Genomic DNA, 18,863 nt, shown 5'->3' with positions numbered 1-18,863 from the left:
AAAGTAAATGACTTGTAAGAGTTTGGTCTTCATATTCGGCTTCAGGGGCCCTGATTTTAGTAAGTAACGGCATTTCCAATATTAGCGAACGTTGTTTACTTGGGTGATCAATGTTACCCCATATCAGCTGAATCAAAAAATCACTTAAAACATTTATTTAAACATAATTAAATCTTTCGAAAAACAAAATAAAGTACATAGCTAGGAGCGGTGGGTGCCAGTACTTGTTTTAAAAATATGAAACTTGTAACATTTGTATTGTGAAATGAAAAATTTAAGAAAAACTAAAAAAAAGATCAATGTTACCCCGGATTACGGTAACTTTTTTTTGCTGCCATTATTTGGGTGTCCGAAATTTAACGTGGACAGGCTTTATTAACTGAAAGAGCTATTTGATGTCATTTTTATGCGCGGGTTTAGTTGTTTTTAACGAATGATTGGTTTTGAAAACGTATTTTTTCAAATAGTCACATTAATATGGTGTCACGTTACGGAAATGGACTAATTTTTAACATTGTAAAATAAATACTTTTTATAGAATTCTTATATTTTGGATTCTCTTCCTACTCGTCAAGATACGTGTTTCTATAAAAAAAGATCTAAAATCGAACCACTCTTCAAAATGTTACACTAGGTGCAAAGTGTTGGTGTCGCGTTACGTTGATTTAAACCGTAAATTTCCAGGACGAAACTACAATTTGCGAAATGTTCGTTCTCAGCCATACTTCAACCGAATTTTTTTTTTCAGTTTGAGACAACCAATATTTTGGTAGTTTTAAAAATTAAAGTTTTTGTTATTTCAAACCTCAAATTTGTTGTTTCAAAACGACAATATTGTTTATAGCAATCTGTTTAATCAGGTTGTTTTCACAAAAAAATATTACAGTCAAAGCTCGTTATAACGACAACTTTTATAGTGACAAAAGCTCTCTATAGCGACATTTTTCGGTCCCTTGAAACATATTTTCATATTATAATTTTTCCCTATAACGACTTTTCTCTATTACGACGGTCCCTTGCGATGTCGACTGCTGTACGACAAGCTTCGACTGTAGTTTATTCCAAAACTGATTATGGTTAATCTAAATAAACATGTTTGTTGTTTTCAACTAAAGTTGAGTTTGTTTCAATAAATATTCAAGTTGGTGAATATTTATAATTTCAACTAAAAGGTCGTATTGAATCAAACTAAAACTTTAGTTGGAACAGAAATCAACCTAAATGCTGGATACTTTGACCTACTCGGGAGAATTTGTTGTGTTCATTTGGGGAACGAAAAATCGTTCTATCTGCGGATGTCTGGACGCGTCTGTAAATTGTGCTTGTGGCTCCTGAAAAAAATGGGACATTTGCACATATTGCATTACATATCAAATCCCATGTAAAAATCATTTACCATTAAGCTCAGGGCTGGTAGCAGTTAGACAGCAAAATAATAGTGACTTTAGTGACCAAAATGATCAAAATAGTGGCCAAATAGTGATCAATAAGTGACTTCTAAACTACAAGTATTGGTCATAAAAATGGCTAGAAATAAAAAACCTTCTATGTGTATATAAACGAATCTACTGCCCATAACTGCATATCACATTCGTCATTTTTGACAATTGGGTTGACAAAAATTACAGTTTTTTGTAGCTTGATCGAAAGAGCACATTTTTCTAAGTATGATACAATTTTATTGCACTTCTAAAACGTATATGATAAATGATTCAAAAAGATTTCAACCCGTCGACGTTCCAGGCCACGGAAAATTGTGAAACCTTGGATTCTTGCTCAATTTTTGGATTCAGAATATGTTAGTCAATTTTTAGATTCAGAATATGTTAGAAACTGGATACCCCTTTCGTGTAAATACCGTGGAGTGTTCATACCGGGACCAAAAATTCAGGGATTTTACAAATTTCGGGATTTTCCGTTTCCCGGGATAGTAGTTCTTACATCCCGAGAATCTCGGGATTCCCGAAATGTACGTAGAATTTGATGAAAACCACTAAACTTCAATAAAAAACAATGACATTTTTCTTATTTGATAAAATAGAAAACCATCATTGAAAAGAGTAATTATTTTCAAGATAAGACCAATGTACCAAGTAAGAAACACATATTTTTATTTGTCTAGTTGCAAAGTTTTAAGGCAAAGTAGATCGTCATTGAAATTTTTACTGGGCATCGATGATTGTGGCTAATTCATCTCACGATTGCGAAACAAAGAAAACCGCTTGGTTTAGCACTGAGATAACTGAAAAAGTATCAGCATACTTTCTGCATGTAAGCGCGAGTAGAATCAATATTACTTATGCTGACTGAGTTTTATCACTTTGAAATTGCGAGCTGCAAAATCAACATGGCATGCAAAATCAACGAATGACGGGCTACTTAGCTTTAATGCTTTTCTCTTCATCGTTAGCCATTTTTATAAGCAAATACTGAGAAAGCTAATTTGAAAGTACATCTAAACTTCGATCAATAATTATTAGTTATTAATTTTTAGCATGATATTCTACAATACCTTCAATTATCTTTAATTGTTTCTTTTGTTCTAAAGTTTTGATGAGTTTTGAAATGTCTGAATTGCTTTAATATAATGACTTAATTTTTTACCATACTTCTATTGTCCCATGAGAATAGGAATCCAAGCAAACATGAGACTGACATGTGTTTATGGGCAGTATAGAGAATTTGAAAAAAATCACTAGCAAACCCATAATTAGTCAAGCTAAGTTTTAATTTTTATTAAGTTACATCAACAGAATACGAAAACCATACATGAAATATGATTTGTTATAATTATTGGAAAACTACATTATCTTTTTATTTCATTTAAAAACTTTGTATTGTTGGATTTGTTGTAATTCCATTTCTACCAAAATACTAGTTTTATTGAACATTTTATAAATCCCGGGACGAGCAAAATGGAAATGAACACTCTAGTGGAGAGTCATCAAATGATAAACAGTTTCAGTCAACTTACTGTTATCTGTGAGTATGTTCTAGAAAATTTAAAAGTTGTTTTGTCACATTGCTACATGTAGCAGCATAACCGTTACATTTATAATATACATGAGCCTCGTAATGTAGTAGAAAAGAAACTCCTATCAATATTATTTTCTGACTATTCACCCAATATTGGGTATGAGCTGTATAAAATTTCAACCAATAAGCACTTTTGAGTCTCTGGTAATTTTTGGAAATTTTAGTTTCTTCTCATACTGCCATAAAATGTATGGTTTTCCATCTACTCAATGCCTACTTTGGTCGAATGTTACAAATATGGAGTAAACAAACTCGGGATACAATTTTTAGCAAAATTCCTGTTCATGAGCAACCTTATTGGCAAAAAATCATTGAAGATTTTGAAGTTGAGATGCAAAACTAATTTCTTATCAAATCTGTGGAATAATTCGAGGGAAAATTTTTTGTTGTAGACAAAATTTTGGCGACAATCGTGAATGAATTTCAAACAAGTCTGAAAAAAAAATCCTGATAGAATTCAAAGTTCAAAAGCTAAATTCGTGGCAGAATGTCTGTAAAATCAAACCATTTCTTCCAAATAAACAACAATAAAGGCCCAAACGCAATGATAGCGGAACCGGTTCGCCAGCATAGATCACACCGTCTCGACTGAGTTGTCAACGAATGAAAGTGAACTGACACTGAGTCGACAATAGACTGATGCAAATTTTGAAGTTTTTGCTCCCCTATGCTTAAACGATGAAAATTATGACGAAAATGTTCCTCCCAAAATTTGAAGTGATTCGGAAGAAATTTGGTTGTGCACACGCTATTTGAAGTTTATATGGAAATTACTATGGAAAAAGCAAACCTTTTGTGTTCAGTCCTCTAACTGCTCGTCATAATAATCTATGGAAAAGTGAACACACTCATCTAATGTGAAAACTTCCCTGCTACAACTTTGCCCAAGACCACATTTTGATGGGCCGTAAGGATAATTTGTTATTATTGATAACAAAGTCTAAATCATGCTGAGATGATCATTCAATTACTTTCAGAGCAACACTGCCTTTTTGCTGTAGAACATAGTAGCCTGGATTACTTTGATCTATCCTTCCCGCCAGGAGCACCACTGTTGCCTGTTGGTGAAGCATACTACATGCAAACCAACTTTATGATGATGAATAACAATTTATCCTGCGGTCCAATCAAAAAGTGGTCTTCGGCAAAGTTGTTGCTGGGAGGATTTCACATTAGAAGAATTTGTTCACTTTTCCATAAAATATTATGACGAAGAGATAGAGGGCTGAAAACAAAAGATTGGCGTTTTCCATAGCAATCTCCATATAAACTTCAAATGGCGTGTGCACAGTCAAATTTCTTCCGAATCACTTCAAACTTAGGGAGGATGCTATTTACCATAATTAAAATAGTTTAAACATAGGGGAGCAAACATTTCAAAATTTGCATCACTCTAGTCGACAAGCATGTTATAGTTCATGCTGGCGAACCGGTTACGCTTTCCGTTGCGTTCCGCTATCAATGCGTTTGGGCCTTAACTCCAAAACGCAACTGATTATGGACGAATTCGAGATAAACCGAATTAGAAAATTATTCCATTCATATTAAAGTATCTATATTTCAACTGATCGTTTGAATAAATGAATTAGGTTTTGAAAACAATCATATCACTCAATGGCGGCTCGTAATTACACGTTTTATCTGATCTACGACCCTGAAAATGAAGAGAATTTTGCATACACTGAAACAAGCGTTGCAGTAATGAGAACCATGAACGTGTTTTTAAATTTACTATTCTAACCACGATTGAGCTATCATGAACGCTTTTTATTTGCGTTATGTTCCCTCTCAATCCAACCGCGTCGATAGCCGAGCGGCTAGCGTTCGCGCATGGCAATCTTCAGATCCTCGGTTCGATTCTGGTCTGCTGCAAGTTTTTAACCATGATATAGTAATTTTTACTATCGAAATGGTGCCATGGTAAAATTGAATGCACAAAATATTCTAAATAAAAGCGAATTTAGTCTGCACAAATCAAGTGGCGTTGTGTATTTAATTTAACCCTCTGATATAGTATTTTCAACCGCAACGCTGTTCTCAGTGTATTTAGATTATAAAACAAACAGTAAACGCTAACTTGTTATTGTATGAACATGTGGATTTGCTTATTTGGAATAGCCACTGATATCACTAGTGATTAATTAATATTGTCCAACAACGTTCAAGCATTCATTATAGAGACGTGTTTATGTACAGAAATAGTTAACAACCAAAGCCGTATGAAAAACAGTGTCAAGAGTTGATTCATGGATGAATGTATAGTTTATTTGTTGGAATTCCAAATACAATGTCTTAAATTATTAACACTTCAGTCGTCGCGCTGTTGTATTTTGTACAACATTGCTGAAAAAACCTCGCTTTTCGTTCACAACAGCAGCGCGGTGGTTCTGACGGTGGCAAACCGCGCGACGACTGGAAGGTTAATAGTAATCGCTTTAGAAGTTCTGTACGAGTTTCTGACAAACTTTTTCAATTTTTTGGTTGTTATTTCTAACCATCTCTGGCTTATTCTCCGGAAGAGTTTTGATGATGTTTGGAAAGGTAACCAGCCTTTAATTTCATAAACATCAGATCACGAAAAAAGTGACTTTAGTGACCATTTTCGTGAAAAAAGTGACTTTAGTGACTTTTTGTTGGAAATAGTGACTTTTTAGTGACCAGAACGAAAAAAGTGACCAAGTCACTAAAAAGTGACTTGCTACCAGCCCTGTAAGCTGTAATACAATGGCATTGTAATATTATAAAATAGTATCGATTTCAAATGGAAATACTTATATATAAAATGGGCAAGTAACCATGCAATTGTTAAATTTAAACAATAAATTGCTTTGAAACAAGGTCAGTATTGATTGTTTTAAACAATTTTTATCAATTCAAAACAAACTAGAAATTTGGTTGTTTTCTGAACTGTCAAATAGAACAACAAATTTATTGGTTGTTTCAAATAAGATTTGATTTAAATAAAGTGGAATGCCTCAAATTGTTTGACACCACACTTTAGTTTGTTTCAGCTATCGTACCAAACTAATATTTTGTTTGTGCAAAAATCAATACGGATTCTTGGTTGAATATACCTAAAGTTTGTTTGTTTTTACCAAACTTTTTTCTCCGTGAAATAGTTGTACTAGCTTTGAGTATTGGTTCCACCCCACTGGAACCCTCCCCGTTTTTGTGAGATGTGAGTATGTCTGTTTTTTTTTTCTTAATTTTCACTAAAAGCTGATCAAATAGCTCTGGTTTTTGAATGGACCCGTTGGCTAGTGACCCAAATCTTATCAGACCGGTACCATTCAGTGAAGGAATAGTCTCTTACATGTTGGCGAATACTTGGCTCCGATGGCAAACAACGTGGTTCTCTGGCGGATAATCACGAACATACGTAAAAATTCACCAATATTGGTCTATTCATGAAAATAATCCAAGACAGCATCTAAAACCAAACTCATCAGAATTCCTTATAATAGAACGCAATAGAATATTTGGATGGTTCGTGGACCTAGGTGGTCACAATAACGGCATCTGAAAGATCCAGAGCTGTCCGCATCGAAAAGCGTTAGATGTCATGTGTGTCCATCTAATCATCGTAACCCCGTCCCAATTATGGTCAATGGGGCAGTTATTCCTAACAAAAACACCGTCAAGGTGCTTGGGGTAACTGTGGACCATGGGCTCACCTTCCGGCATCACTTTGACTCGGTGAAGCAGAGTTGTCAAACCCGCCTGAATATAATCCGGACGATCTCACGCCCCCACCGAACGAACAATCGGGCAGTGCGCTTCAGGGTTGCGCAAGCCATAATCGATAGCAGGCTAACATACGGGTTAGAACTCACTTGTATAGCGTTAGACCGACTCGTTAGCACTCTCGCTCCCGTATACCACGGGTATATACGCATAATATCAGGGTTGCTTCCTTCAACTCCGGCGGACTCAAGCTGCGTCGAAGCAGGTCTTCTCCCCTTCCGTTTTTTCATTTACACGGCTGTCTGCAGAAAAGCTACCGCTATTACCGAAAAAACATCCGGAGACGACAGGATTTTTATCCTAGCTGAAGCGTGCAGAATCCTCCAGTCGGCCGCCAACGTGGACCTCCCCCCAGTGGCCAAGGTTCACTGGTACGGAGATATTTGTTGGCACTCATCGAAACCAAACATAGACAACGCAATTGCAAATCAGTTTCGCGCAGGTGACAATTCATCGTTTCTTAGAGCTACCGTCCTCGATTGGCTACATAACAAGTATCCCAGTCACGAAAAACGCTACACCGATGGGTCACTCTCGAACCTTGGCGTCGGTTTGGGAGTTTCGGCCTCCGACATTTCACTAAGCCTTAGTCTTCCTCCTATATGCTCCGTTTTTTCCGCGGAAGCCGCTGCTATTTTCATAGCAGCCACCATACCATCCGACCGACCAGTATTAATCCTTACAGATTCAGCAAGCGTGGTTTCTGCCTTGCAATCTGAAAGGCCCACACATCCATGGATTCAGGGGACGCTAGAGAATGCTCTGCCGAACACAACCTACGCATGGATTCCCGGACATTGTGGGATACCCGGAAATGTAGCTGCCGATAACCTCGCCGGGACTGGCCATTCTTCCCCTCGTTTCGAAGAAACGGTTCCTTTCGATGACGTCAAAAGATGGATTTCGAAAACTTTCAAGAACGTATGGGGTACTGAATGGGCTCAGTCTTACTCTCCGCACCTGCGAAAAATCAAACTCTCAACCGAAAACTGGGTTGATTGTCCTCTTCTCCACGATCAACGAGTCATCTCCCGCTTAAGAACCGGGCATACGCGGGTTTCTCATAACATGGATGGACGTGGTCCTTTCAGACGGATGTGCTCAATCTGCGGCGTTCAGAACTCCGTCGAGCACTTTATATGTACATGTCCGCAATACGAATCAGCCCGGAGATCCTTCGGAATTTCGGGAAGTATCCGCAGCTCCCTAGGAAACGACGCGGCCACCGTGTCAACTTTAATAGAGTTCCTAAAAGCTATCAACCTGTACGGACAAATATGACCCAACACTACAAGCCAGCTTAGTCCGGCTAAGCAGATGTCCACCGCCAAAGTCGGCGGCTATACGCAATTAGGTTATCAAATTTTTCAAAAACAAGGAAGTTTCGCATTATGCGGTGCGCATTCACAATTAGGATATTTCAATTAAAGACTGTCGGTGGGTGTTACATGTAAAACAACGACAGGTCGACTGTCCAGGGAGTCAGCTAAAATAGCGTTACTCTGTGTTTGTCGAGACCCCTTGGTTGGGCTCGAAAGAGGCACCCCTTAAGGGTCCTTCTTTTTTGAGGCACCATTTCGGTGACCTCTTCTGACGAGTGTTGAACTAGCTTTATGTTAAAAAACACTAAAATAAAGAAAAAAAAAAAAAAAAGATCCAGAACATCCGTAAAAATGATCATTTCGTGAAAATCATCCAAGACCACTGCGGTCTTTTCCAAATATATCAGAAATCATAATTATAAAACATGGATTATTCATGGATATAGGTGACCATTAAGAGGATCTGGAATAACTGTAAAATTGGTCATCTCGTAAAAATCAATCTAGACATAAATAGTTTTTTTTTCAAGATGTCTTGTCATGACATTTGTCTATGAATGTCAAAACCAACCTTTATGTTGTATACTAATGAAATTTAATAAGTTTGTAATGAACTTTGGTGATTAAGGTTGTCTTGATGGTCTATAATTATGATTTCTGACGTACCGTGACGCACCTAACTTTGCGCATTTTGAAGAAGCATGCAAAAATCGTAATTAATCATTGATTTTTTCAACAATTCAATTTCAACAACATGTTCGTTTATGTAAAATAAGTATTTGACATATATTTGTTTACAAAGAAACCATCGTTAATGTTTGTAAATAAACAAAAAACCTTATCGTCACACCTATAAACGTCAACTTTAACGCCGTCTTAGCATAAGCGCTAAGGAGTGGCTCTGCCAAAAATCAACATTTTCCTGAACAAAATTGTGTTGTGAGAAGTAAATTTGCGGTTTATTTGCAAAAAGGTAATATTCTAGTAAATCCAATAATTTTCCATATAATATGTCGAATTATTATTTGAAAAAGCGCTGCGCAATGTTAGGACCCATTGTTTACATGAGGGCCTTAATTTTTGCGCACTTTTAGCAATTCGGAATGGCACGTAAATACATGTACGTTCAATGACTGTCTATCTTACCAGGAATAGTCACTCAATCCGTATGACAGCGGCTACATGTAATATTCCTGAAAGTACCTTTTGTATTAAGCTGAAGGCAAGCAAGGTGCGCATCGAAAAATCGTGGAAAACCCACTGTATTGACGCAAGAGGAGACTTCTACTGTAAACTGTATAATTGATAGCGCAAAGGTTGGCTTCCCAGTTGATGGACAATGATTCAAGTTCCAGTTGTCTAGCAAAAAAGTCCGTTCAATTATGGAATATCCGGTACGTATGGCCGCAAATCAATAAAAAATAATGAATCACGAACTAATTAATGCTCTCCATGGAAATTCAATGGAAATTATGGGTCCGTCCATTAAAGGATAGCCCCTAAACAATCTGCAGCTTTAAATACTAATGGACCGTACTGAGAACAATAAAACTCTCGGGCATAGCTCATCTGAGTTCCAGCTGGTGTGCTTTATCACTGTTGAAAACTCGTCAAGTTTATCTTGCAGCTTCCAAATTGTGCGAATTCGAATCGTTCACGACCATCAGCAGTGGATATGAGCGTCGAATTTCGATAGTTATTCAAAGAGATGGAACAAAATAAGAAAAACAAGAAACAGAAAGAACAAGAAAATAAAACAAGTTTCGGAATTGAAAAAGAAACAAAGCAAGAGAGAAAAATATATAAAGCAACGTACGAAAACAAATAAGCATAAGCTACGACTGTAAACTACCGTGAAGGCCCTTGAGTCACTTTTTGCATTTTATTACTTTTTATGTATTCATTTTATTGTTTTTAAATCATATGTTCTACAGAAAGGTTAAAAGCCTATCGTTGGTAAAAGTTTGAATAAAAAATACATATTTTAGCCCTACTTGAAGCGAAAATAGGATGATAATTTCTTAACTGCGCAAAGTTTGGTGCGTACACGGTATTTGAAAAAAAAAAACGCGCAGTGGTCTTGGATGATTTTTACGATCAATTTTGTGGATCTTCCGAAGGGAGTTGTAGTGGTCACTTATGTATGTCCATGGACAGTTTCGGTCATCTATTACGTTAAATAATAATATACAATAAGGAAATCTGATTAGTTTGCAAGAAAACTGCGACTGTCCAGGATGATTCAAGAATTGATAATTTTTAGGGATATTGCGGATTTTCCAGTGAATGAGGTTGGAGCCAAGTAGTCCTCAACATGTGTGAGGCTATCCATTCAACGACCGACACCTTTCTGATAAGATTTGGGTCACTTTCAAAAATCAGACCAAAAATCAGGGCTATTTGATCAGATTTGTGTACAAAAAAAAGGAAATATATATTTGCACCTCACAAAAACATGGAAGGTTCCAGACGAATTGCGCCAATGCTTAAAGCTGGTACAACTATTTCCCTTCAATAAAAGCTAAAACAATCGGTTCGATAATTGCTAGAGACGGGCGTTTTTAAAATTGTAGGTTCGTCCTGACATGTTATAAGTTAAAATTCACAATTTCGCCTAATAATCTGATCTACTAACTTCTCTGTGCGAAAGAATTCCATGATATTTATATTTTGAGACCATAAACGTCCTCAACATTTTTGCTAAACACATGATCTTCATATTACTATATGGATACGTTGAAATATTATTGGCCTAATATCAGGTTTAATTACACATTTACAATTTGGAATCTATTATGGTCTTCTACAATTTCTGAAACAAAATTCTTAAAATACTATATTGAAAATTTTGAATTTCTGCCCATTTTTCAAATCCATTAATTCCACTGTGTTATTAAATTTTGGCTAGTTGTTCTTCTTCTTTCTGGCGTAACGTCCCCATTGGGACAGAGCCTGTTTCTCAGCTTAGTGTTCTTATGAGCACTTCCACAGTTATTAACTGAGAGCTTACTATGCCTATGACCATTTTTGCATGTGTATATCGTGTGGCAGGTACGAAGATACTCTATGCCCTGGGAAGTCAAGAAAATTTCCAACCTGGAAAGATCCTCGACCGGTGGGATTCGAACCCACGACCCTCAGCTTGGTCATGCTGAAGAGCTGCGCGTCGTCTTGGCCGAAAGTATAGTTGAAAGGTTTACTAATTTTATTTTAAAATTAAATTCAGTCACTCTGCCATGTGTCAAAATCAGTGGCGACTCGTAACCTCACTTTTTACCTGTTCTACGACTCTAAAAGTGACTATTTCGGCAAATTTAGACTATAAATCAAAAAGTTAATGATTGAAATAGTCCTTTCTAACAAATCTCTACTCATTACATGCAAATTTGTTGCTCAAATTCAAGAATTTCTATTCGTGGAACAGGTAGATTTGAGGTTAGGGAATCGCCACTGGTCAAAATTCAAGATAATTTACTGCGCCATCCGCAGGTACTGTACCGAAAACATTCAAGCAGAATATCGAATGTATTAAGGTGATTATAAAACGAAGCCAAACTTTAAATTTTCAAGTGCACAAGACGAGAGAATCTGACAACAGTTCGCGTTGAAAACCGATCAAATTACTTGCTTGCTGGTGGTGAACAATGGGATAGATTTTCAACGCGGAGCGCTGTTTCGTTCTCTAATCTTGTGCTCTTGAAAATTTAAGGTGTGGCTTCGTTCTATAATAAGGTGATTAAAAAAACAATAATAGATATACTTTTTTACGAAACCTGAAAGCAACATTACTGATATTGTCATAAAATAAAAAATGTTTTTGTGTAACGCGACACCATTTGCAGAACCCTGTTGAAAGTTAAACGTAACGCGGCGCCCATAAAATGAACTCAATGAAATTCTGCAATTATTCAATATTTCCTGCAAGTTTGAAGTCAAAATCTGGTTCTTATCAATACATAGAAGGATTGCCTACAACAAGCACGGATTGTACAAATTATAGCAGAACAGATATAAGCGAATATAGAGTTATGTTTGGAAAAGAGCATTTCAGCGATGGTGTCGCATTACCAAATGCAACTGAACTGCTTTTATTTACCATATATACAGAGTAAACTTTCAAAATGAATGTCACAACATCAAGTACATTTAACATGCAAAATATAACACCTGTTTAATCACATAGTCACATATTTCCGAGAACAGGGCTCATTTGTTAATGAAAGTCGGTTCCTCGTGGTGGCTGGAATGTGTCATCGATGGCCTCACTAAGTAGACCACTGATTATATTTCAATGTTTTTTTTGTTGTTATCGTTATCGAATAGTTATTAATGAAATTCACCTATTTTAGACAATAGGTCCAAGAAAGGAGACGCTATTTCAAACTTACATATCTCAAGCTTGAGTTATGTTGGAAGACTAGTGTATTTGGCAAAGTTGTTCGACGGTTCGACTTGCTCGTTAGGTTCAGAACTATGTGGCTTAATATCGTAATAACATATTGTCCTGAATCTAACAAACAATTTCGCCTAAAATACTGGCTTAATAGCTGTTTTGCATCGTGAGATATTATTTGAAAATATTTGATTCTCACCAGCGCCTTCTAGCGGTAGAATGAAGCTGTATGAAGACTAGACTGATGTAAGTTTTGAAATGTTTGCTCCCCTATGCTTAAACGGTGTCAATTATGATAAATATCATTCTCCCAAAATTTGAAGTGATTTGAACGAAATTTGGTTGTGCACACGCTATTTGAAGTTTATATGGAAATTACTATGAAAAAGACGAAGCTGCTCGAAATAATAATCTATGGAAAAGTGAACAAACTCTTCTCATGTGAAATCTTCCCAGCTACAGCTTTGCCGAAGACCACATTTTGATGGGACGTAAAGATAATTTGTGATTATTGATAACAAAGTCTAAACCATGCTGAGATGATCATTCAATTACTTTCAGAGGAACACCCATGTGAGTTTGAAATATTTGTAGCTCACTAGCGCTTCCTAGTTGTAGAATGTTGAACTAAGCAAACATGCGGTGTATAACGTTTAGACTAATGAGCAACTTTGCCGAAGACATCAATAGTCCAAATAATCAGAATTTAAAACCATCCTAAGATCTTGTTACAAAACGTCATAGTTGCAAAGGGGAAGCAGAAAAGCATGATTTTTTAGCTAGAGCCATTATGCGGGGACTTCCTTAGCCGAGTGGTTAGAGTCCGCGGCTACAAAGCAAAGCCATGCTGAAGGATGTGTGGGTTCAATTGCCGGTTGGTCCAGGATCTTTTCGTAATGGAAATTTCGTTGACCTCCCTGGGCAAAAAATATCGTCGTACCTGCCACACGATATACGAATGCGAAAATGGCAACATTGACAAAGAAAGCTCTCAGTTAATAACTGTGGAAGTGCTAATTGCTAAGCTGAGAAGCAGGCTTTGTCCCAGTGAGGACGCAATGCCAACAAGAAGAAGAAGAACAAGAAGAGAAACATGCGATGAAATACCCAAGTAACAAATGTATAATATAGAAGTCCTTTCTCTGTTGCAAATCTGCAGCTCTGTAGATAGACAACAAAAATATGAGAAATAGGAGAATGAATCGTGCCATGGCCCATGACTGCTAATCGAGTGCTTTTGTTCTCTATTCATGCAAGGAACGCAGCTATGTAACTTCGTTCTTTTTGAAGCTTATCGGACTTGTGTTTCAGCTAAATGTTAAGCAAGTGTTCAAAACTAGTTATCCATATGAAGGATCACTATTCAAAACTATAATAATTGCCATCAGTATTCTAGAGTCTGCTATCACATGTTTATCTGAGGATGCCTGTGTTAGTGCATGAGGCCATTCCAAGATTTAGAACACACATCCAATTTGAAAAGATCGACATGACATACAATTTTTTCAAATTTAATGTAGCAAACAGCAGGAAAATCAAATCATTCTTATGTAATGGAAGTTGTTTCTAAAGCTTAAACAACATTATCATACCTTATGTTTCTATGACTGCATTCAATACTCGAAGCATCATCAACGCAAAAAATGGTCGAACAAAAGTGTTTTCAATTCCCCTTGACCACTTTTGTCGTCGCAATGTTTTGAATTTCACACGCACTTCCAAGAACTTCTCACGGTCATAGACTTCGCCATCACTTTCATGCATCCACTCAGTGGCAGGTAAATCCCAAATAAACCAATCCAGTAATTATTATTGTACCCTCCTTCTTTCTATAGCACTAGTTTTAAACTTGTACAATATTTGTACACTCGCGACGTAATCTTTATTCTATCTCGGGCTGGTCGTCTTCTGGTTGTTTGTGTATCTTATCATCATCATAATCCCGAGCCTTTTTTGTTCGCATCCAGCCAACGGAGCTTCTGTTCCGCCACAGACTTTTTCCAAGCCGACCGACGCCAATTGCAAACCACTTTCCGACCGGGAGTTATTATCACTCTTATTTGCAGACGACTCAACCAGCTTCAAACATTAGATAAGAAAGAATCCCCCCTGAGAATCAATTTATTATATTGATAGATTCACACGACATTGATCGAAATGCAGCTTACGTAGATGCTTCCTCGGCGATGGTTGTCACTTTTCTGCTAAAAGAACTTCGTTTTCATTCGTGTGTGGATTTTGTTTTTGTTTTTCGAACCTATTTGAGAGAGAAACGTTCCGGTTGCGAGAGTGGAGAGGGCCAATTTTATGCACTTCGATCGATTTGACATAAAAGTGCATCGCTTGAGCATATCGAAACCATATCGATAAAAAGCATGCAACCAATTGATGACATACACCCCAAAAAGATTTCTAGTCAGAGTTTATGACAGGCAATGGATCATTAAAATAACCAAAACGGCCGCTATGAAAAGCATAGCACTACCGTAGCCTTGTGTGTTTGACAGAACAGCAATGCTGTCACAATGTTAAATCCCATATACAGTGGTGCCTATGTTTTCAAGCGATGAGCACTTGCAAAAACTACCTTCAATGATCCATTCTCGATTATTTTCTCAAAACGATGTAGTATTTTTATATTTATTAGCATGAGCTTTAGCCCTGGGCTAGTTCATCTCGGGACCAACGGCTTTACTTCCCTAACTTTAAAGTCATAAGTGACTATCTTGGAGATGGGGGATGAGATTCAAACCCAGTTTCTCGGCGTGAGAGGCGTGTGTTCTAAATACTTCACTAGGACCGTCCCCAGATATAGTAACTTTACATGATTTTGAGAAAATTATTTAAGAAGAATCCAAACATTTCTTCTAAAACTATTTTGGAACAAATCTCCTTTTTTTCAACCGTGTATCGTTTAAACGAAGACGAAATAAAGACCTTCATGTCCCTTGCAGTTGTCCAAAATTTTATGGCACATATGGTAATACATCGGGGATTCGCTGATTGGAACACGACTACCTTCTTCTTCTTTCTGGCGTTACGTCCCAACTGCGACAAAGCCTGCTTCTCAGATTAGTGTTCTTATGAGCACCTCCACAATTATTGTTAAGTTAACTGAGAGCTTTCTTTGCCGATTGACCATTTTTGCATATGTATATCGTGTGGCAGGTACGAAGATACTCTATGCACTGGGAATCGAGAAAATTTCCTTTACGAAAAGATCCTCGACCTGCGGGATTCGAATCACGACCCTCAGCATGGTCATGCTGAATAGCTGCGCGTTTACCGCTACGGCTATCTGTGCCCATGACTGCTTTCCATCTAACGAATCCGACCCGTTAGTTGGAACGGCTGACCGCTGGTGAAAATGCTCCAGACGAACTCATCTGGAGCGCAAATCGTCACAAAACGCACATATACATACACGTTTGTTCCATATATGGAGACTTCAATGTGACGGTAGTCAGACGTCAAAGTAAGTTTGACATCTTCTTCTGACATTCGAGTGCTTTTTAGTTGGCATATTTTCCAACCAGCGAACATCCAACCATCGAGTCATTCCATCTAGCGGACCCCCAACGAGCAAATCCCCACCTAGGGGTACGACACTTGCAGGTTATCTCCATTTTAGGCAAATAATGTTCATATTAGTCAAGTTTTCAACGAAATAAATAAAATAGATATTGTACGGAGATTTCAAGATTGGACACGGCGGTTCTAACCCGCCGTTCCTCAAATCGCCATCCAAATCGTCGGTCGATGAAAGAGAGAGATGTATTCGAAATCGACTGACACTTTGACATTTTTTTATACCCCGTTGCCGTTGGTGCAACACGTACGTGAGATTGCCTTTTCACTACCACGATTTTTGTGTGGTTTGTTTTGAATCCTTTTGTCAATTTTTTTCATTTTTTTATGTTACTTATGCTACGAGCTGGAGGGAAGCATATTGGGAGGGGCGTTTTGATGCATATTTGGAAAATTTGATTTTGGTAAAGTTTTCAATTACTTTGATTTCAATCAAATATTTAGAAATGTGTTCGAAATTGGACTTCAATGTAGTGGTTATATCTGGAATCGTCGTTTATCGTGAGTAACTGCGAGCCACAATCCTATTGAGTTAGAGGATAATCATACCGCCTGAATGTATTGGAGTGCCCCTTGAAATTTACCGCTGATTTCAAACCAGCTCAAGCAATGTCCCTTCAAATCCATCTTCCAAGAAAATTCACAATACCTGCAATAATTGAATTAAAGCGTGGCCGGTAACAGCATATCTGTTGGTTCACATCCGTGAAATTCATGCGTCTATGCCTGATGATTTATGACGCGGCATTGCACAAACCTATCCTGATGTGATACCACCATTAATGGACATGTCTTTGGTTCCCATATAAGTGCTAATGGGGTAAGCCCTCCCATCGCGTCAAGATTTCATATCCGTGGGGAGGGAATTTCATATGAGCGATACATTATTATTTCAAATCTCTTAAAATACGTTATTTGTTCATTAATAAATCGATTCTATTTAATTAATTAATTGAAAATGGATTAAAGAAAACTTCAGTCTCGTTTCTCTCGGTTTGATGTCATGGGCTCATTCATTTATTTCATAACGCTGAAAATGACCATTTTTGACACCCACCCACCCCTTCGTAACGCTTTTTGTATGAATATTCTACAAATTTTGTATGAGCCGTAACATCGAGAGGACACCCACCCACCCCCTTCAGCGTTATGAAATTTGTGAATAAGCCCCATTTGCTTTTACGGCGTCATCATAAATTATGCGAGTACACTGATTTCTCGCAAATTTAACACAGTCTTATGATTATCAATCTTTTTAGAGTGTTCCTTTTCGTTATGTTTCCCAAGACACTAACCTGACATCCCTATTGGAAAGATTCGCAATCTGTTTACGTTGTGGCGTGGCATTGGTTACGCATCAGTAACGCTCTTGATCTCAAATGCATGGGTGATGCATTTGGTGCATCCATAATATGATGATATTATCATCATAATTTACAAATTTAGTTTAAAAACTACTAGTTATAAAGCTTTCCACCTCAATAGGAGTGTAAAAATCCCAGCCAACCAAATAATATACCAATGGCATCGAGCTTACTGCAGAATCGACCACAGTATGAGCAAATGTGTAGAGATTACCTAAATTTGAATATAATGACCAGAAACTGTTGTGCACGGAAACCGGAACTAGTACTGAAATTCAAAAATGCCCTAAAGAATGAAATGCATTCCGTTAGAAAATTAGAACGCGCCGAAAGCTTGGATACGCTGTTCTCCCTGTTGGAAAGAAGAAATCTGTTGAGCATGGTAAAAATAAATCTGCTGGTTCTTTTTGATGAATATCTTGAGGACGTGGATTATTCCAAAAATTTGGGGAAGTATCGAGCAACGTTAGAGGAAAACTTTGCTGTTATAAGGCGTTTCTATCTTGAAGGTAAGGCTCTGAACTTACAATCAAAAACTTCTTATTCAAACGAAACATATTTTCAGATCTTCGCTATCGGGACCGTCGAACACTTCTTGAGAAAGAAATTGAGCAGGCAAAGTTGGACAATCCAATAGAAAATCCAACTTCACAGGAAAGGTTTCCGGTTCCATCTGACCCCACTAAAAGTCATGATAATTGCATAAGAAACAGTTTCACCAAGCATCGCCAGGCAATCTTTTCTTTACTGAGCAAGGAAATAGGTCGCAATTGGAGCACCTTCGGGCGGTTAATGCAGCTGAGTGATAGCAGCCTGGAGGAAATCGAGTTTCGCCATCCTAGGAACGTTAAAGCTATTGTGGGCGACATTCTAGAAACTGCTGAAAGGGAGCAAAACGAGAACGGGCAGGATCATTTTGTTGGTGTCCTAATGGAGGCTCTGGTTGAATTTCGCCGTAAAGATTTGAAAAATAAAATCGAAAAACTTATGAAATGAAACAGCATACTACAGTTAACTCTCCCTTACTCGATATTCCGTATCTCGATATCGAGTTAGAGAACCATAGTAAAAATTGTTTTCATGGCTAACTCGATGGTCCCTTGGAATGCAGTTGCACTGCTTTTGTGTTCTGTAGCTCGATACCTCCCTAACTCGATGGTCCCTTCAATATCGAGTAAGGGAGAGATGACTGTATATTGTTTTACCTAGCTATTTAGACTGTACGTGGAAATGAGACTTCATTGTTGAAGTAGGAGACTGCACTTGCTACTCTTAAGCAGGGTTGTTGTTAGTCACCGGATTCGACAGACCATCAGTGACGGTGATGAAAAATTAAAAGTCTGTGTTTTCGTTGAACATGTTCAGCTTGAATAAATAAAAAGGCAGACAAATAATCGGTGCCAAATGAAAAGCCGA

The 18,863-nt window shown here is 37.5% G+C and overlaps 2 protein-coding genes across 7 annotated transcripts in view; one reads left to right on the top strand and one right to left on the bottom strand.

Annotated features, from left to right (window-relative positions):
* The window catches only part of LOC5572944, an 87,978-nt gene extending 73,220 nt beyond the window's left edge, over window positions 1-14,758 (bottom strand). For 4 of the 6 annotated variants that reach the window (XM_021843549.1, XM_021843551.1, XM_021843552.1 and 1 more), the window contains exon 1: window positions 14,088-14,712. The gene's annotated coding sequence lies outside the window, so the exon portion shown is untranslated. Of the gene's footprint in view, window positions 1-14,087 lie in introns of all 6 variants that reach the window. The other 2 variants (XM_021843550.1, XM_021843554.1) reach the window with 2 other exon arrangements.
* Window positions 14,759-17,447: 2,689 nt separating this feature from the next.
* LOC5573014 (fas-associated death domain protein) lies at window positions 17,448-18,445 on the top strand. The gene is made up of 2 exons (XM_001654292.3): window positions 17,448-17,956; window positions 18,013-18,445. The coding sequence occupies exons 1-2, from the start codon at window positions 17,605-17,607 to the stop codon at window positions 18,441-18,443; spliced, it is 783 nt and encodes a 260-aa protein (XP_001654342.2). The 5' UTR covers window positions 17,448-17,604; the 3' UTR covers window positions 18,444-18,445.
* Window positions 18,446-18,863: the final 418 nt, after the last annotated feature.

The sequence above is a fragment of the Aedes aegypti genome, chromosome 2 (genome assembly GCF_002204515.2).
Source record: "Aedes aegypti strain LVP_AGWG chromosome 2, AaegL5.0 Primary Assembly, whole genome shotgun sequence".
NCBI lineage: Eukaryota > Metazoa > Arthropoda > Insecta > Diptera > Culicidae > Aedes > Aedes aegypti.
The sequence above is the reverse complement of the archived record's forward strand: the minus strand, read 5'-3'. Positions and strand labels throughout refer to the sequence as shown.